We start from the raw sequence: 20,572 nt of genomic DNA, 5'->3' as shown, positions 1-20,572 counted from the left end.
TCCCTTACTGTTTCCAAATTGCTTCTTAATGGTCAGTGCCCAGTGTGGCCATGGACAATCCAGTGGGAGCTGTAGCAGGAATCCAGTTTCTAATTAATTTCTTTTATAAATTACATTACTGACCAGGTGGTGGCAGAATTTCCTGTTATGTTAAGCAATAAATGTTTGTCAGCTTAAGCCTGCAGGCTTTGTGGTTATGACAGTATGAGGAAGTTAGGCTGTTGTGTTGACTTTTGCCCTCTAAATGATCCAACGATAAATGTTTAGCAAACAGCATAGGTGCTAATAGAATTCACCTGTACTGTATTCAGAAATGTTTGTTATGGGTTGTTAATGAGTGAAGGCTGCAAGGCTGGCCGTTCACATTGTTGTAATAGTCTGTTCTGAGGGCACAAGATGTCATTGAACCTGAGTTGTAAAGTGCTGAAAGATGCAGTGAAACGCACAAGTCGTGATTCACTGGGCTAGAGCTTTTCCTCGGGGTTGGGCTAAGGGGGAAAGTATGGACCCCCCCCCCCTTTTCTGAAATTCAGTTTTACACATCACTGTGCTCATGTACAACTGGAGAAATATTTGTCTTTAAAGTGCCTTCTGGGGCAGTCTGTTTGGTTTGGATGTGGTTTGCGACACAGCCTCCATGAAACCACTGAATGTGATTTTGTGCACAAAATGCCTTCAAATACAGCACAACATCAGTTCAGGACATATTAAGGAGACGGGACTCAAAAGTGACGTTTAACAAAGAGCTGGAAGACCAGTGCATGAAGGGAGATCATTGCAGGGGCTGAAGTCACTTGGTTTCACTCCTTTTGACGGCAGCTCTGCCAGGAAAAAAGCCAGCGGTGATCTTCAGGGGCGCACAGTGACAGCCGCAGAGCGTAAACAAATCAGAAGGCTTGGGGGTAGCTATGACCAGATATTGAGGTGAGTGTAGAAGGAATGGGTTTCTGTAATTTAACAGGAAATGTTGATGAAGGATGAGCAAGCATTCTGAATACAAAAAAAAACAGGAGCCTTGTTAAAAAAAAAAATGAAAAAATATTCTCATTTTATTGAGGTAAATCTCTAAAAATTGAGGTAACAATTTGCATAGTATTACTGCCATAAATTTACATCTGGGGAAAAAAACACTCAAAGATAAAGACAAGCAGCAATGTTGTGCTTTGATTCTTCCCATAAGAAAAATGAAACGCAGTTTGACAAGCGAAGGGCATTTGCTTGCTGGCAAATCATCCTTAAGCAATACATTCTATGTATTCACACATGGACGTGGCATCTGGGATGGCATCTTCCCACAGTGATGTTCCCACCCTCCTGCCCGTACACCGTCACTGCTGCTGATAACGTGTGTCATCCCCATCTGGTCAACAAAGGCTGGTTTTGATATCGGCTCCTGACAAGGAGCACATGATTTCTAAAAAACAATCCCAAGTCACAAATGTCACATTTGTAATTAACAGAACATCTCTCTGCATCACCTCTCCAGCAGAATCTTAATTCTAACTTCAATATTAACAAATTGTTTTTTTTGGCAATTCAGGCTTCTGTTATTGCCACCTCTACAACAAAACCACTTTAAGAGCACTTTAAAAAATAAGGGTCCAGCGCAAGATCAGCACCTCCAACCTCAGAGCCGGCCAGCTACCCATCGTGAGGGACGATTAGGAGGCAGGCAGCTTGATTGTTGATGACGAAACCTCTCCTCGCCAGCCGCGGTACTAAATACTTGTATAAAATGTAAGTGGACGGCGTTGTCCTGCCAGAATGGCTGTAAACGAGTCGTGTTCCTGAAGCTGTGCACTATTCAGGAGAATTCAGCTGGGGGTCCGTACACACTCAACATCCTGAAGAAGAACCAAGGAACGCGATTTCACCCTCTCTCTCCACCACATAATCTAATGATTAAAAACAAAACTCATTCTTCTAATCACAAATACATTCTAACTTGGAGAGGAGGGCGGGCGTATTTAAATGGAACCTGCACTCTTTTAAACATGAGGCATGGGAGGTCACATTTAACCTAAATGAGGAGCCAGGGAGAGAGGTCCACGTGCCCCTCGAAATGAAGTGCTCTGACACACGGAGCGCCCTGGACCGAGCTGCAACCCAAGCCCTATGGCAAGTCTGTTCACAGTTAACACGGATGTGGGGCTGAAAGGCAAAGATCTCGATATGTCCATGTACTCGTTACTAGAGCCAACAACATTAATGACAACAGAGAAAATAAAAAACGTTCAACCATGGTAAAAACATCAATATCAAATTTCCACAAAAAATGCTTACCAAACAACTCTAGTCTTTTGGGACGGGGGACAAAAAAAAAACTGTACATTATTTATACCAATAAAAATGTTTACAAATTTAATACAAAACCTTATAAACATCATGTACAAGAATTCACAAAGATAAATGAAAAGAGCAGAACATTTTCAGTACCCAGCTCGTGTAAAAAAAATAAAATAAAATAAAGTCAAGGAAAGAGTCCTGATGTTGCCATGGAGACGCTCTCCTCCTTTGGCAGGAGATAGTCGGGGGGGGGCTCTTTCCAGAGAGGCTGCTGGTGCTCAGCTGCTGAGTGATGGTGGGCAGGTGGGGATGAGGATTTAACAAACCCCCACCCCACCCATGGGGCCTTCACCAGAGGCAGCACGACAAGGAAGAGGGGAGTGAATCCCCACTCCTACAGAGGCCTGCCTTTGTCCTGAGAGACCCTCTGCGTGTAGAAGAGGATGTAGGCCTGAGCCCGGCACACCTCCTCCACGGAGCACACGTTCAGCTTGGAGTCGTTACAATGCACCCAGAAACCTGCAGGGAAAGGGAAACCGCTTTGCATTGTGGGTATTGCACGGGCACAGAGTAAAAACTTGCCATTTCAACCCCACAGCCATAAATTCAACATAGACAGACAGAGCGACACTTCAGTACAAGAAATACCATAGAGACGCTCCTCTACTTATGAACTTTCAACTTGCAAATGAACGAAGAGGACTGCAAGTCCAAATTATGTTCATTGGGCTCCCGTTTCCTGTCCGCAACACCAATTTTTTATTTCTGCGCGCCAATCCCACCTAGTACGACTTCTGGCCGCTACTCCCGCCGCGCAGCAGCGTAGCGTGCGCACTCCCAGCATCCTATTTCTTTGTACTTGCATATACCCTTAAAATGGTGTTGGATAATGACTTACGAATGTTTCAAATTACGAACGGCCGTTCGGGACGTATCTCATTCGTCAGTAGAGCAGTGTCTGTACAATAATATTTATATAAATGTATATAAAAAAATTCTAATTAATCCTCTCGAACAGGCAGCCAGACCTACCTCCCTCCGTGTTGTAGCAATAAGCAGTATAATGGCCAGAACCAAACCCCTTCCCATGATGCATCACTACAGCAGACAGATCGTACAGGAAGTGCTCATTGTGCTTGGGGGGGTAGGGTGAGGGGTCCCGGTAGCAGTATTGCTCCATGTTCAGTTCCTGGTCGAAGCAGACATGAACGCCGATCTTCTCTCGGTGATTTCGGCCAGACCATCTGGGCAAGGGAGGGGCACAGAAGGTGATGAGGGTGCGTGAGGACCGGCGATGTGTTCACGCTTGGTGCTGTGTGGCCGGGGAGCTGACCGCCTACCTGAAGCGCTTCAAGTGCAGCCGCAGCACCTGAGGTAGCTTGTGCACCATCAGTCGCTTCCGGGCTTCCGTGAGCACGATGGCCTTGGAGGAGAACTTCCGCCGTTTGTCTGAAAGGCAAAGGGAGGAGGGATGGCACGTCAGGGCCCATGCTGAGAGAACCTGGGTCTGGTACAAACCCAGAAAGCTCCATAAAACTGAATCTTTTCAACTATGCTTTTACTGACACTGGTCTTTCAGTCCTCAATTGTTCTGTAAATTGATCTTCAATGTAACGTAAACATGCTGTTCTGCTTGTTTACACTTTAGCGGCCAAAGACACTGTGACACGTCCCACAAAACCCTAGTGTCTGTGGTCTTTCTAGATCACATGACGAGCTCAGTACTGGGAGAGACCTTTACAGGACTGGGCAGGAGGTCAGCTGGGAGGGAGGACACACCAGGGGCCTGACACTCACTGTTACACAGCTCACACGCGTAGATGTTTCCTTCCAGAGCTTCGGTCTCGGTGAACTTGGCCAGCATCTCCGTCAGGTGGCAGGAGTACTGAGCTGCCGACTCCTTGGTCTCCTTGCCGTTGCAGTGGTAGCGCTCGGGGAACTCGAGCGACAGGTCCCAGAAGGGCTCGATGGTGTTGGACCTGTTGTCACAGGACAGGCAGGTCACCTGGGAGGGGGGGGGGGACAATCGAGATGGACTGTGACAAGGACTGCGGGCAAAGAGACAACAGGCGCTGCAGTGAAACGCTAAAGGACGAAGCGAGAAACAGTGGCTGGCCGAACTCCTTATGAGACAAACCGGTTCATCTGGACAGGAAAGGATACGAGCATTTCAAACTGGAAATAAAGCAAGCAGAAAGAAATGAAGAGCAGAAGAGAGAGAGCGGTTTCCTGTAAGGAGCCTTCACCACAACAAACTCTCACTCAAGCCCCCCCCCCCTTCTTACACACACACTTTCACATTGGAACACCTGCAGCCCAAGACACATGGTGGGGGTAAAGAGCGCCTCTCCTCCGGGGCTCAGTCGCCGCAAAGCTGCGCCCACCTCCCTGGGAGCGACATGGCTGTTCACACAGAGACAGAGGGCCCCCTGTTGAAGCCGCCTCTGCTGTGGAGACTCGGTGAAGGCTCCCCAAGCTCTCGTCTAGCAGGTGCCTCTCTCACATACCCAGAACTGGGTCGCGCGGGTCTGGGACCAACTCATGTCAACATGCCTGCATTGACGTTTCTAAACAGACAGGAGGAGGCGGTACCAGTTACCAGTAAGCTAGGTGCCAGAGCACCTGGACTCATCATGCAAAATCGTAAAAAAGGCCCTGGGGTAGAACCTTTAAGGTATTTATCCTGAATTTACTCAGGCATTCAGCTGGATAAACAGCTATAGTGCATCTCTCTTTGGGCAGACACATGCAACAATATGAAATATTCAGTGTTTTCCTACAATTACCACCGAGTGTGTCCTTGCAATAAAGTGATACAACCTCCTATGTTACAGCACCAGCACCTTCCACATGCCTACAATCAGGGGCAAGGACTGGACGCAGTGTAATAAAGCACTACGGAGATTCCCACCCTCTTATCGCTATTACGCAATGCAGATTCTGTCAGGAATGGCAGTGTTCAGAGAAAGCCCCCCCTCCCACTACTTGGAGGCAAGAGGAAAACCCAATGTTCCATTACGCCCCACCGATTCACGCTTCGTGCCGCTAGCCAGGTAGTCGAGCGCGGGCTGCCGGAGAGCGTTCGGTGAAGCACAACTTTCATTCTGTAAGCAAATGCTGACTTTCTTATACTAAGGGAAGTTGTGGCAAGGAAAAAAAAAAAACTGGAAACAGTAGAAGAGAAGATTTAGTTTAAAAAAGAAAACAAGGCAGTGAGGGATGACTCAGGGGAAAAAGAAGGGAACCCAGAAAGACAGCGTTCGCCACACGGGGGAGGTGAATAACAACGTGAGTGGAGCCGGGCAGGGCGGCGAGCCCAGCGAAGTGGATAAACACACAGGCTGGGACATGGCTGAGGAGGGGCCCACGGTGGCAAGCAATTAGGCCCAAAACCCCCAGTGCCTCCCGCACCACAATAACATCAGCACCAGGTGGCACTGTCTGCCTGGTGGCCCCCTTCCAGGGGTTTACGCTTCACATGTCACCCAGCGTCTCAGTGGCAGAGACAAACACTGGGCCCACCTGCAGCCCCCACCACCCGCCCCCTGGGTGTAACACAGATGAAGGAAACACGACTCACAACAGCCCTCATCCTGTGAAAACCAGAAAGAGGCCCTGGGTGGGCTGGGAGCCGAGTCAAATAAGGGCGGAGGGCAAACTCCTCGTGAGAGTACTCCCACCACCAAGGTCTGGGGGGGGGACCCAGTGAAACGAGGCAGACCTCTGTGGTCAAAGTCACTGGCTCAAATGTCTGCATACATGCTGTGAATGCACTATTGCTGCTTTTACTACCCATCCACACCACAGCCATTAATAGGCCCATTAACCCTTGACATGCTAAGTCTTGCAGAAATCCCCCAATCACAAGCGGGCAGGAAACACAGAGCGCAATCACAACAGCATGCTCCTCACCACGGCTTTCGAGAATCAGCGGCTGCATGCAAGACGCATCAAAGAACCACGCACTGCATGACGACGTGCACTTATTTACAGTCTCACATCAAAGGGCTTCCTCCATCAATAGCACGGCCCCTGTATGCAGATGGAGCGGTATGGAGGGTGGATGGGCACCAATCAGATATGCCCACGCAACCTCTATAGATACAGGAGACACACCTAACGGCACAGGCCCTGATAACAGAAGGCAAGTGTGGAAACTTCACCACCACATGATGATTCATCCAATGCAACGCCACTAGTAACAGCTTCTCAGGAAACGTACTCAGTTCTATGAAGACTTTGCCCTATCAAGCCACTGAATCTGAATACGCAGAACAAATGGAATTAACACCGTCAAGGTGACTTAAACCGGTGGTAACACCGGCAAACCACTCATGGAAACTGATCGGGCAAGTCTTCAGGTCTTTCCAGGAACACTGGTTGATTTAAATCTCTAAAAATAATTGACACATGGAGGGGGAAAAAAAAATGTAAACAACGTTAAACAGGATTACGAGGAGGGTTTGAATGCGGAAGATGACTTTCATAATCCTCTCAGGCCGAGGCATTTAAAGCTCCCCGCTCAGATCAGGGCCACACTGAGGTGTGGTGACAGCAACGTTCAGGGCAGGCAGTGGCAAGACACCGAACGCCCTGCCTGGATTTGTGAACCTGATTTTACAAACTCCGCCTGGTTGGTGGTCCGTCCATGGCCACTACTGTTACAAAGTCAGCCGTGGTGGAGCTTAATCTTTTTCCACTCACTGGCTTCTTAATCCCCTTAGTTTTCAACAGCCACACCTGGCAGGGGGGCCAAAGGGCCTGTTTGTATCCATTCACCTCCCTCCCTCACAAGCCACTGTGAGAGTCAAACACGCCAACTGACACTGCAGGAACGGGACGACGCAGGGGTGACTTCAGACGGGACGGGGAACCACCATGGACCATGATAAACAAGTTTTTATTAACGTTTTTATTTTACTATCCTTCTACCTTGTTTATTGCACAGTCTGGAGTAGCGGCAATTTCATTTCATTTTGTTGGTGGAAATCAAGAGAAAACAGAGAAATGAAGGGAGATAGGAAACATGAAACATCTCTCATACCTGGCTGAGCAGCTGGCCATGGAAGATGGTGTTGACCACGCTGAGCACCTGCTTGATGAGCCGCCTCTGATTGGCCGGCACGTTGGCGGGTGTCAAGGTGCCCGTGTTCTCAAGCTCGCGCTGCACCTTGTCCAGCAGCTCGCACAGGAACTCCTGGGCGTCCTGCTGGGCGTATCCGCGAAAGGCGGGGATAAGCTGCCACACAGAGTGCAGCATGGCGAAGGGCGACACCAGTGCCCACTTCCCCGACCACATCACCTGGAAGAGGGTGTGCAGCTCGTGGCACAAGGAGATGTGCTTGGAGCTAGGCTCCTTGGGCTGGATCAGCTCCATGCTGCGGGAGCGCGAGGCACCTCCGCTCAGTCCCGAACCCGCCAACGAACCCGTGCGGGGGGCCACCGCCGCCATCTCAGTGGGCCCCAGCGACAGGTGGGTGCCCTTTGCACCGTCGCCCCCCCCTCGCACCACCAGCCGCCCGTTGACGGCATTGGCCAGGAGCTCCAGCGCATGGTTCAGGTCCAGCTGCAGGAAACACTCCCGGAAGATGTGCAGGTGGCTCAGCACCTGCAGGATGGAGTTCATGTAGCAGGTGTTGCCCAGGTTACGCAGCCCAGTCACGCCTGGGGTCACCGTGGGCCTCCGCTTGATGGGTGAGTCGCCCACCTTGGGGGGCGGGCTCGCCGACCGAACAGAGGGCGGGGCTTTGGCAGCTCTGCTTCTCGTTTTGGTTTTGCCTGAATGGGCCGGGATCGGCATAGGCTTTGCGGTTGCCCTCCCCCTCCTCGGTGAGGATTTAAGCACTCTGGGGCTCTTTGACGTCTTGATGGTTCCAGAGCAGACAGCCCTGGGAGCTGCAACCCTGCCTGCAGACCTTCGACTGTGCTGCTGCTGGAGGAGGCGCCGGCTCTTCCGGGGTGGGGCGCCCCGCAGGACCTCCATGCGCCGCCGCTTCAGTTCCTGTCGCCGGTCCTGTGCCTCCCGCCTGCGCTCCTCTGCCTCCTCCCGCTGCCGCTCCTCCTCCGCCCGCTGCCGCCCTCCTTCCGTCAGCTCAAACCACGAGCGGAACACCCGGCCCATAAGTGCGCGGCGCCGGTGCCACAGAGCTGTGAACATGCGGTCCTCGTCCCTGAGCAGCAGCTCCTGAGCACCGCCCTGGGGGACGTCGTCTCCCGCGGCAGCCGCGGAGCGCAGGGTGCGCCCGCTGCGCGTCGTGCACTCATAGCGCTGGCTCTTGATGGCATTGAGCGTGCCACGCAGTAGCTTAAGGTCACCCGTGGCATTGTCGTTCAGTACATAGTCATCACACAGGTAGCAGAAGACATACAGCTCATTGACCTCCAAGGCCACCGGGTGGCGCTTCTCCAAGAAGTGACGGAGCGCATGTTCCTCGATGTAGCGGCCGCAGGCCACATGCGAGCAGCTCAGGCAGGCCCACACAGACTCTGTGGTGTTGCAGTCTACGCAGTGCCACTTCTGAGGGTTCAGAATAGAGTGGTCCTGGGCTAACCGCAGTCTGCCCACATGCTTGCACCGGTCCATCACGTGCCTGCTGCCCACTCCGGCTTCAGATCACCATGGCAACTGGGGAAGGCTGTGAAACAGGCCCCGCCCACAGCATTTTATCTAGGAGAAAGAGGGAAAAACTGATGTTTGAGAATCAAACAATTTTTTTTTTTTTTTTAATGTTTCATTTCATGGCAGCAAATACCAAAGCGGTTCTCCGAGAACAGAAAATTACAGCACTCTATGTCGCTTCAGGGGTGAAATTATGCCATGGGCATTTTCCAATTCCTTTTCTGAGAAATATAATCTCAAAATGATTTTCCTGTATTCCACAAGGCAGTTTGAGAGAACAATTCTGACATTTCTAGGAAGCACTTCTCGCAGGAGCTTAGCCATAATACACACACAGGTCCCTTATGATCCCACTCGATTTAATCCCTCGCTGGGCACACAGCCCCCTGAAAAGGTCGGAATCTCCCCCAACCACCTCAGGCCTCTGAGCTGGGCGGCTTTCTACTCAGTTAACAAAAGGGGGGCCAACGGTGTAAAATGGGGCTGCCAGGGATGGAGCTGAGCCCCATTGTCTGAGGACAGGGTGACACACACTGAGCCCCGCGTCCAGAGTGACACAGAGACGGAGCTGGAGTGCTGTGCTCTCGCAGTTCCACCATTTTTCATTTTATGATACTGAGGCAACATCCTCTCGCTTGTGGTGCTGATATATTACGAACACACAAGCCATGATTTACCACAATGCTCTCAGGACGAACTGGTAAAATCACAAGATTCCCGAGGCCTTGGGAAGATCTGGCATTGAAATCCAGGATCAAATACATCCAGGGAATTCTGAGAAATATACACGGCGGGAGAATCTGAACACCTCATTTCACAATTTACAAAATACACCATTTCAATGTGCCAGCTCCTGAAAGCATTAACAAAAGCTGTGGAAGCACAACTGGGAACAGGCAAACAAAAAAAAGGATCCATGTGGAATATTAAGCCATTTAAAGCCTGGTTACCACAAGCTACAATATTAAGTCATAAAACTGGGCACCAATAAAAAATTGAGCCAAAATCTCTTTCAGAACAACAGGGTAAGTTAAACGGATAAAAGTTAAACCACTCCTTTAGTCTTCAGCTCCAAATTGAAGCTAATATTGGATTCCACTAAAAAGATATTTAATTTTAGATCTTATTTATTGTTTATTTCCATCCACCTACAGAATTTAAGCCTCACAAACACTGAAGATCTGGTCGTGTTTTCGCCCTAATTAGACAGAAAGCCGTGGTGGGGGTGAGGCCGGGAGTGCTGGACGGTCCATGTGGTTTTATTTTTAAGGCACCAAAGCGAAGGCGAGCGCGTCCGTGTGACAGTCCGGCCTCCCCCTCTCTCAGAGGCCAGCCAGCGAAAGCCCGGCCGACAAGGAGCGTTTTTCAACCGAAACCCGCGAATCAAACGGCAACTCTGAAGCAGCAGCACGGCCAGCCGCGGTGGCGGCGAACAAAAAGGGAAAGCGGGCAGCGCTGTGTACAAACACGGGCTATTATTAACTGCAGGGGAACACACCTCCCACCTCCCACCCCCGACTGCACCTATCCGACGGGCAGCGCTGTAAACCGTAAACTGAGTCGAACACGCTTCGGGAGGCGAAGCCGAGTAGTCCCCCCCCCTCGGGTTTGTTGGCGACGTCCGTTAGTTGTATTTTAGGAAAGGGGGGAGGGTTAAGAGAAACACGCACCGCGAGCGTCCACCAAGCTCCGGGGCTGACCGCGAAAGGGTGTGCTGGGGGGCGGGGGGGATGCTGCAGCTTCGGCCGGCGTTGGACCCCCCCCTCCCCGGGCTTACCCAGTACAACAGCACGTCGGCTCCCGGGCGAGCGACACGGACGGCAGCCAGGTCCACAGAGCCAGGCAGCCGAGCTTAGCTACTACCACCGGTACAATAAGGACCATGTCAAAGCGACCTTACATGGCAGCACACATCACTATCCGTGACTGATACTGTTCTGAGTCACGTTTACAGCTTAATGGCCACGGCTCAGCGACCGGGTGCGTGTTATAAAGGCAAAGTAACATTTGCTTGTTTTTTTATTTTCCAAAAAAAATTCAGACGTACCTATCACGCTAGGGCGCTCACTCCGCTGACACTACAACCGTCGCCATCTTCTCTACTCCTGTCGCGTGGAGTCGGCTTCCCCCTGCGTCGTCCGGTGACGTCAGGAACCTAGAAAAGTACGTTCGTTGCGTCACCCCCGCGCCCCGCCCCCTCCGCCGCGAGACAAAAGAGCCCCGAGGCAGTGGGAGTGTCGTGAGTTTGTGGCTGGTACATGTCTGGGATCGTAATAGTACAAAGCGCTACTCACGAACGCGGCATTTTCGTTTAACTAGTTAATAAGTTAATAAAACTTTGCAGAAATTTAAAACATGACATATTGCAATTCTCTCACTTTTTGGAAGCACACTTCTACAGTTCTGCCACTTTGAAGAGTAGCCTTTCTAAGACCAATTGTATTGTATTTCCAGAGTTAATGATTAATTGCTACTGAATAATTAGTGTTGACTAGGCAAATTACATCATTGAATTGATGTCCATCAATTAAACCGTAAAGGTCATTTTCCTAATAAACTCTTTTGCCGTGTTCAACACATATGGACAGGTAATCTCTGAGTGAATTGCGTTTAATGCTGTTCTTTGAAAGTTTATTGTTGATTCATCAGCTTCCCTATTTCGTGTCTTCAATTTGATGAAAACAACTTTTCAAAGTCATAAAACTGGTAACGCATTTGCGTGTTAACTAAGCTGTTTTCGAAGAGGTAAGGCGACGTCCTGATGCATATAATCAATGTGAAAGACGGATTAGTAATTCATAACCGTCTCTTTATCGACAAAATGTGACCAAAGATCCAGCATGTATAGAATTCACAACGGCGGGAGTTTTAGGAAGCGCTATTTCACAGTAGCCTATTAGAGTGATTAAACGTGAAAGGGCTTTGCAATATTGACGAAAATACTTCCCGTGTTTTTAAATTAGATTTTCTAATTTGATAGTATAAATGCTGGGTTATATATATATATATATATATATGAATGAGACCCAAGGAAAAAAGTGTCCTTCAATTGTAGGTTATTTGTCTTTGGAGGAAATAAGACATCTTACAAATTTAGATTTTTTCTAATTTATTCTAGTTTTAATTTCACAGCATGTCCTCTTTAGTGCACAACAAGAATAAATACGTTTCCCAACACCAGTGAAAAAATAAATGCAAAAATACAATGTCCACTACAATGGACATAAATGAATAGGTCGGGTCTCAGGAGTGTGTGTGTGTGTGTGTGTGTATGTAAAAAAAACCTTTGTGATCTATTCTCTGTAAAGGAATTGCTTTGTTTTTGTTTCTGATCCATTTCAATTGTGATTTTAGTATTTCTTTTGTCTGACCATTCCTTCGGGAATTTTTTGTTTGTGTTATGTGCCACCATGTGGAGTTTGGGGTGAATGTACGGTCCCACCTACTTTCCCGCTATATTTATTCACCAGGCGAGGGCGCTGTCAGACTACAAATGCTATTTAAGTGAATTTCTGAAGCATTCTTTTATATATTTCATGCGGGTTGGTAGTGCAGCGATACTATCGTGACAAACAACGGGATGTTTAAGCTTTGTTGTGTTTATTGCGTGTTATTTGTTCTACGTTTTCACTTATGTTTTTTGTGTGTGTGTGTGGATTTTATTCGACCTGTAGTTATGAAGTCAACTTAAGTATTTACCTCAATGAAATTACGTTGGTGGCCTCTCAGATTGTGGCATTCGCACACACTCCTCCCTTAACGACGACACATACTTACTTGTCTCCAGAGGTGGCAATTTCAGGCCCAGAAAGTAAAAATCCAGACCAAAATTTTGTTTCATCCAACCGGTTGAGTACTCTGTGACTGTGACTCTTTATGCTCAACTGATTGGTTGAAAGTCAATCATGGTCTGGATTTTTACTTCCTGGATCTGAAATTGCCACCTCTGCTTGTCTCATGTTGCTGTATCCTAACACGGTATACTTACTCCCTCATAAATATACTTCAGGGTTATGTTTTACTGTATGATTTTGAAAAGTTTAGCTATACACTGGAGTTTCAGTGTCCAAGTAATCTTTTTTTACCTGTATTCTAGAACAATAGTGGTTGAGTCTTGAGTCTGTGAGTCATTGGCCTCCGGGTGTCTTTGTCCCTGGGTTGAGCCCAGAGTGACCACAGCTTAGGTGTGTGTCTTGTTCAAATGAGTCATTGTTTTGCTCCATTTGATTTTCCTAAGAGTAAGTAACTGTACTCGGGGGGGGGGGGTGTCGGAGGGGCCTGGCAGATTCAGGGGGCCAAGCGCTCAGCGAGGGTCCTTGAATATGTAAAAATGTACAAGGGGGTCCAAGACGATATTTTGTCAGGGACTCCAGAATTTCTAGGTGTGTTGCTGACTGTACTGTATAAGACTTCGTATGGTGGATATATTCTTAATGACTCATTATAGATACTTTTATCTTGGAAACCTTTTCCACATATTAGAAACCGTGACGGGGAATTGTTTGTTGGTCTGTGTATCGAATCCAGCTCTCTGGTGGTACTTGACTGCACAGAACTGGCAAACGCCAGTCTGAATAACAATTGGTCTTTGCACCTGTCACCTGGCAGATGTACATACTGCGGTTTTCTCCTGAGAGAGAGGGGGGCTGTTCCCTGAAATCACGTGGCAAACGGCGTGGATCAGGAGCGGAATGTTGTTTTTCTCCAAGGTGTTTTGGGAATGGTTCGGAGTTGACTTTCTGCTATCTAGTCTTATCCCATTTATGGCTGCGAGAAGAAGGCAAGTCAGCTTCGGAATGATGTCATTAACTGTGTCATCAGGACACAAGAATTTGTCTCCTGGGGCGCTCAGTGTCACATCCAGCCCCTCCTCCGTATCAACGAGAACAAACACATCTTATTGATTATCCAAATGCCTGAGATCCTGTTCATTTATCACTGTGCTCTTGGATCACCTGACTTGACTCTTACTTTTAGAACTGACAAGTGTTCGCATTATTGCTGATGATCTCTTGAGATCTGTATAAAAAAAACATTCCCATACGGGACACTTTTTAAATGCCACGTGGTTTCTCAACACGTACAGAGGATCCTTTCACCCCAGTACGGTGGGGTTTAAAAAGTTGTGTGGTGTACTTTGCTGTCATGGTTCAGCATCAGCGTTAAAACGTAACATCACAGAACAAATCTCTAGTTAAAAATATGACTTTGATGTTAGTGTCGATGAAGAAATCTTAACCCACTGTTATGAATTTATGTTATAAATCATCTTCTAAAGACGGCTGTTAAAGCGGTTACCCCCCACATAAACTGCTATTATGTGTGATTTGTTGTGGGTCTTTGTGCTATTTCTGTGCCCTCTGCAATTTTGTTTGCTTTGTAGATTGGGCACCCGATTCCTGTTGAATTGCTTTAAATGTTTTTCTGTATCTCTGCCCCCGGGGGTAGAATCGGGTCTTCATGTCGGCACACGCTGCGCCCATAACTCCTTTCCCCCCCCCCACACCGACTTTCAAACTCCCACACCTGTCCTGCTCCCACAAACAACACGTCTCTGCAGAGGAAGAAGAAAAATCCTTTTTTTTTTTGCTAAAAGTATTATAAAAAATATTCATAGCACCAGTGTTTTGGAGACTCAACATGGGGATCTTGCGACAGGGCCGGCCTCCTCATGCACTTTTAAATGTGATTTCTGCGTCTAGATGTAGGCCAATTGCAATGCTCTCTGATGCCATCCAATTAGATTCTGAACATGGTTTTGTCTGGTCCACTTTCTATTTTACAGTACTTACCTGGTTTGACTTTCACGTTGTACCTTCCTCAAAAAAACCCCACTTTTCAGCTTTTCTTTGTGCCACGGATGAACCTCCAACCGCTGCCATCGAGGTGTAATGATTAAACACGTCATCTTTCACTGCTTGGTGAAAATTTGTCATCTTTTGTAAACCTGTGGCCATACTTCTATGTTTGCAGGTACATGGTGGACTCCAGGAGAATGTCTTGCCCTTTTTTGAAAACGTGAACCACTCACAACGCCAATGGTAATCTGTAGATTGCATTCAGAAGGGACAAAAGACCATGTGACCCGAGAGAAGAGCTTGGAATGGTGACATGGCTCAGAATGCCATGCAGATGGCCAGTGGTCTTATTGTTGGCGGTGAAGTATGGTTGTACAGGGCCCTGTATGGTCAGCACACATGGCCTGGCAGGGCAACATCCTCTGGTGTCCAGACATTTGCCAGAACCTTCCTTCATGTTGGACTATGCAGAGCCTTTTCAGCACATTATCGTTGCCTGCTGTTCTGCAAATCTACTCCTGAAACCCAAGAAGATGCTGCAGCTCCGCAGCGATTCGCGATTCATGCCTAGTTCACCAGCCCAGACAACAGACGCAGCTTGTTAAATGTCGTTACGCAAAACTACGCAACTCGTTTTACAGGTGAATGCCTAGCCGGCAACAAGGGATTAATTCATATACTGAGTAGTTGGAATGCATCGCTGTTTGTCACCTAATGAGTTTCTTATGTTTGAAATGGATTCTGAAAGAGAGGCATGGAATGAAATTTCTAAATGATTTCTAGTGAGGATCCACAGAGTTTTTTTTTTTTTTCATGAAAAAAAAAATGCATAGAAATTTGAAGATACAGCTCGACTACTGACTTTACCTGTGCTCCCGTAAGGTCAATTTTTCAGCAGCTGTGGTGCCATTATGAACAGACAGGAACCAGCTATGAGGTACCAGTCATGCCCAAAAACCTATTCCTGGCCCAAAAACCTATTCCTGGCCCATAAACCACTCCCAGTCAGGCAAAATACTTCAACTCGCCTCAACCAAAAGTATTTCTGAGGGGAGCACCCACTGTCTGTCAGTCTGCACCCTCCTGTTTCCTGGGTTTGGGTGTGTTCCCCAGTGAATTATTTATATTTTTAAACAGTTCGATGACATAAGAGGATAGTGGCGTTGAGATGCAGAGTTGCGTGTCCCATCTTTCACTAAGGCTGCTAAATAAATTGCAGTATGCAGAGCAGATTCTGTTTGGTCTTGTTATGAAACGCTGTGCTTTTGGTGAGAGGGGATGGTTTAGATGCTTGGTGTGTCTGGATTGTTTCGAGTCAGGAAGGCCAGGGAGATATACGGTCTAGCATCATCCCCTTTTCCACTGGAACGACTGTGAGTTAGAGTTTAAGCTCATGTCGCCTTTTGCCCAGTGAATAACCCACCTGGTCACATTAATTTTTTGCTATCCGTTCCTTGATTAATCCATTGTTTATGCTATTTTGATCACATCTCGCATGTGTCCCTCAGTTGAGGGCCCAAAAGTAACCATTTGTACAACTTCCTGGATGGTAGGTCAGCGTGCTGAGCTGGGGGATTCTCTCCCCCTGCACTTCAGGGTGAGGGCAGCTCTGTGGTGACCTCTGCAACCTACACTCTTCATTTTTGCGGGATTTGTGGTCCAGGGCCTCCTCTTTCCATGCAACTTATTTTTCTTGTGATTTCTCTTTTCTTTTGCCTTGTATCTTCCTTTTCTCTAGCATTTTGCCCACGCTGCCAAACACTGAAGTCATTTCCCATCCACCCCGGTGGTCCGAGAACGTCGGCATTCCTCTTCTGTTTGGTTAGCAACCGTAACACCTCCACACTCCAGACACATTTGACACACGCCTGGAATAAAAAGCAACTCCGCATTTTCTGTCATCCCCAAAGCCAAATGAAAGATGATATTTCTTGACCTTTCATGAAGAGAGATGTATTCATTGGGGAGTGTTAGAGTCACATGACCGGTTGTAGTCGTCAGAAGTTACAGGTTTTCCCACACGTTTCGTATTTGCCTTGTCATTCGGGTGATTTATGAAACGCAATTCAATATTGGCACAAGTTGACCTATAGAGGAGAAGTCGATGGGACCTCTGCGAACTGCATTTATTTACATTGGATGCTGCTGCCAAATTTTCCAGCACAAAAGCATCCCTGTCCTTATGCTTTTTGACATTGGGGACAGGCTGGCTAGCTTGGGATAATGGCCAGGATTTCGTTTTTGACGGTCATGCAGAGAGGGGCATGGCCCCGTGTTTGAGTCCACGAGGGCTTCTCTTTTCGGGGCTACCAGGACCATTTCAGTACTTCAGCCACCCCCCCCCTCCCTTAAGTGCTTCACCACCCCCCCACTCTCGAAACCAGCCACACCCTGAAAGGCGATTAAAAACACAGGAATGTCCACAGAACAAAGGCAATAACGTAATTACACGGCACATATCGTCTCACAGTGCAATCATGGGACAGTACTGTCTCATGAGCCCAAACCAATGATCTCATTGTTGGATTGTTAACAGGAATATTCTTTATAGCTTGGAGAAGATGAGCGATTTAGTTCTGTGCTCAAGCTTCGGCAGTTGGCTGTTCCTCTTCTTGGTTTTTAATCAAACCCACGCAGCTGTAAACCCACTGCCCCGAGAAAGACAGACAAGATGCCCACAAGAGCAGTATCACCGTCACTTTCTGGAAGTTTCTGTCATAGTCTTCACCTCCTTTTTTTTATCTCCTTTCAACTCCATGGTGGATGTTACAGACTCTCAGGCTTAAGAACATAAGAGCATAACATATACAAACGAGAGGAGGCCATTCGGCCCATCGAGCTCGCTTGGGGAGAACTTAACTAATAGCTCAGAGTTGTTAAAATCTTATCTAGCTCTGATTTAAAGGAACCCAAGGATTCAGCTTGCACTACGTTATCAGGAAGACTATTCCATACCCTGACTACATGCTGTGTAAAGAAGTGCTTCCTTAAATCCAGTTTGAAATGTTCTCCCGCTAATTTCCACCTATGGCCACGAGTTCTTGTATTTGAACTAATGCTGAAGTAACTATTCGGTTGAACAGCATCCAAACCTGTTAGAATCTTATAGACCTGGATCATGTCCCCCCTCAGTCTCCTTTGCTTGAGGCTGAACAGATTTAGCTCAAATAACCTTTCCTCGTATGACATTCCTCTAAGACCAGGAATCATTCTTGTGGCCCTACGCTGCACCTTTTCTGTCACCCTTGACAGAAAGGGTCTCAGAAATGCCAGTCTCATCCTTGTTAAAGTATCAGTTTCATTTCTTAAATAAAAATGTTAGCAAAGTGCTCATCTGTACATTTAAAGTGGGCGGTCTCGGTCAGCTCATGGGTCCAGTCTTTACACTTTGCACCGCAGGAGAATCATAGTGTAGTTATACTGGCTGGTCCTGATTAAGTATGAATTTTTTAGTTATTTTTGTGTATGAAGGAGCAGAATTCTTAAAATTAATTCTAGAAAATACACCCCTGAGCTTAATCTTGAAGCCATGCCAAGACTTTCCTGCCCAGATTTGCATTTCAGTCTTTCTCAGCCCTCCTGGTATACTCCTGCTAGGGACACCTTATCTCATGTCAGATGCCTGGTCTCAGCTCCCTTCCCCTTACTGCAGCTGCTGTTTCCCTGTTTACACAAGAAGAAATCTCATATTTAGCAGGCCTCGCCATCTCTTTCACTATTAATTTCCTTTCAGAACGGTCTAGGTTATGGTAAAGTTATCAAGCGAATGTTGAGAGTTTCTCAACGGTGATCAGCGTTTTACGTTTGATTCATATTCTATGATGTTTGTACAATATTTCCTTGTTTGTTTTACCTGAACAAAACGTCTCCAGAAAGATGAGCTTGGTTTTCTCACCCGGAAAGAGTGATAGGAAGATGTGTGTACGAGTGATAAAATATCACAGCGTTATGAGAGAGTGCGTGTCTCGACACTAAAGGTCAGGTGAGCAGGGTTATTGGTGATTCTCACAAAATGATTTCTTCCTTTCCCTTTTAATCACCTGCCAAACATGCTGCACTATTTCTCACACTGAATTTAATTTGGCATCGTTGAAGCTGTCTGTGCCCCCCCCCCCCCCCAACCTAAAAACGATACCCTCCGTTCCCCTAAAAGACTCATCATTCCCAATACCACATAGCTTTGACTCGCAGCTTTTGTGAAGTTGCTTGTTCCTGGGTTTCCGGAAAATTCCGTTCTTTGACTAGTCACTCTCTTTCCTGTTTACTGCTCACATCAGTTTGCGGTCGATTAAAATAAACAACGCTAGAATCGTTCAGTCTGTGGTTCTTTATTGTGACAGGTTACTTGATTTTTTTTTAGAGGTGAAAATACCAAACAACAAATACCATAAACATAACAGTGAAGGTTAAAGTGTGTTTGCCAGCAAAATACTGATCTAAATGTTCTGTAAATATATGTGAGTGTTCAACAGGCTCAAGGGCACCCACACTTATCTTCTGAGACAATATTGTAATACGATAAACTTAAATGTTAAGTTTCTGAAAGTCTCTGAGTATTTGAAAATCAGTAGGGAGCTGAATACACACACCGTTATATATATGTATATTTCATTTTTACACCTCATGTTTATTGGGTCCTAGCATCCTTGTTTGAAAAGGCTTTTAAGCAGAAAAAGATAGTTCATGCTTTAACTGGAAAATTAACACTTTCTGTACAAATTAAATCACTGTTCTCCTTCCCCACGGGACGTTTCAGTGGCTGACAGTGTCTTCAGACTTGCATCACAACTTATCATTTTAAATAGTGCACATTCCTTTGCATTGCTTTTTTTTTTTTTTTTTTTTTGCAAATGCATCAGTTATAGACAAAATAATGGGGACCCACCACTAAGGAGACACCAGTGAGGGTTATGGCTTAATGATGCGGCAGGATGACTCCGCGCTGTCCCCCCCCCCAGCACGTGCTCCCGTGCACCGGGGACTTGCCGTTTAAAATGGGGCGCACGAGTTCCCACCGTCCCTGACATCCGCTGACACCCAAACGTGGCCAGATGACCCTCACCTATGGAGTTCTCGCAGATTTTTCCCAGGCTGGGGGGGGGGGGGCTTGTCTGCTGCCTGTCTGTCTGTTCTCCTTTTGGTGTACAGTCCTAAAGTGCTACTAAGAGTGCTGTGGGCCCCCGGGGGGAGGGGGACCATAACTGAGCCTGCTCACTGCAGCTCTCCGCCTCTGACTTGCTCGTCAAGCTCTAGTTGGCCGACTTTTCAGTTTGTATCTTTTCCCTGATACTTCCTTTCCCAGAATCCCTCTCACTGTGTACTTTTGTTCCACAATGGCGGCCCGTCTGCCCCCCTCCTCCCCAGACTCAGTGCACAGAAACAAAACTACTGCTGTCTCTTGTTCTCACTTTCTTCCACACACTCATTCTCCCTCCCTCTCTCTCTCTCTCTCTCTCTCTCTTTCTCTCTGCTCTAGGTACTCCTCTACCGGTTGCAGTCCATGTTCAGGAACTGCAGCACCTTACGGCCCAGGGTGGCTGTCCACGGCTTGGCGAAGCTCTTCATGTTGACCACCAGCCGGCCCTTCCTCTGGTCCTCATACCCAGTCACCAAGTACTCCATCCCTGGGAGGGGAGGGGACAGAGAGGAGGCTCATAATTACAGGCATGCAGCCTTCACATCAACAATGAATATGCCTGTTTATTAAAACTGCTATATGCTATATGTTATATGTATAAACCCCAGAATGGGTCACTGTAGTTTGTATGGACAGTTTATGTGGCATATTAATTTATACAGTTGAGCAAACAAACAGAGAGGGGGGAGGGTTGGGTCCACTGTATGTTCATCCATGGTGGGGCCACCCTAC

General features: G+C 47.4%; 2 protein-coding genes and 1 long non-coding RNA gene across 4 annotated transcripts in view; 1 reads left to right on the top strand and 2 right to left on the bottom strand.

Annotated features, from left to right (window-relative positions):
• Nucleotides 1-1,493: 1,493 nt before the first annotated feature.
• On the bottom strand, nt 1,494-11,060 carry usp44 (ubiquitin specific peptidase 44). 2 transcript variants are annotated; one of them, XM_023812784.2, is made up of 7 exons: nt 10,953-11,060; nt 7,589-8,953; nt 7,331-7,492; nt 4,084-4,291; nt 3,627-3,735; nt 3,319-3,530; nt 1,494-2,805 (listed from the first exon to the last, which is right to left on the bottom strand). In XM_023812784.2, the coding sequence occupies exons 2-7, from the start codon at nt 8,867-8,869 to the stop codon at nt 2,681-2,683; spliced, it is 2,097 nt and encodes a 698-aa protein (XP_023668552.1). In that variant the 5' UTR covers nt 8,870-8,953; nt 10,953-11,060; the 3' UTR covers nt 1,494-2,680. The 2 variants fall into 2 exon arrangements, with proteins under 2 accessions (XP_023668552.1, XP_023668550.1); XM_023812782.2 differs by having other exon boundaries at nt 7,331-8,953.
• Nucleotides 11,061-11,504: 444 nt separating this feature from the next.
• LOC140588239 (uncharacterized) lies at nt 11,505-20,457 on the top strand. Its single transcript, XR_011989586.1, has 2 exons — nt 11,505-11,650; nt 20,180-20,457. It is a non-coding gene; the product is annotated as an uncharacterized lncRNA (long non-coding RNA).
• Nucleotides 19,016-20,572, bottom strand: part of ntn4 (netrin 4) — a 20,633-nt gene continuing 19,076 nt past the window's right edge. The window contains exon 10 of the mRNA XM_023812781.2: nt 19,016-20,327. Coding sequence (XP_023668549.1) covers nt 20,188-20,327 — 140 coding nt within the window. The 3' untranslated portion in view covers nt 19,016-20,187. The remainder of the gene's footprint in view (nt 20,328-20,572) is intronic.

Source organism: Paramormyrops kingsleyae, chromosome 3 (assembly GCF_048594095.1).
Source record: "Paramormyrops kingsleyae isolate MSU_618 chromosome 3, PKINGS_0.4, whole genome shotgun sequence".
NCBI classification, from domain to species: Eukaryota; Metazoa; Chordata; class Actinopteri; order Osteoglossiformes; family Mormyridae; genus Paramormyrops; species Paramormyrops kingsleyae.
This window is presented reverse-complemented; position numbering and strand designations above follow the sequence as displayed.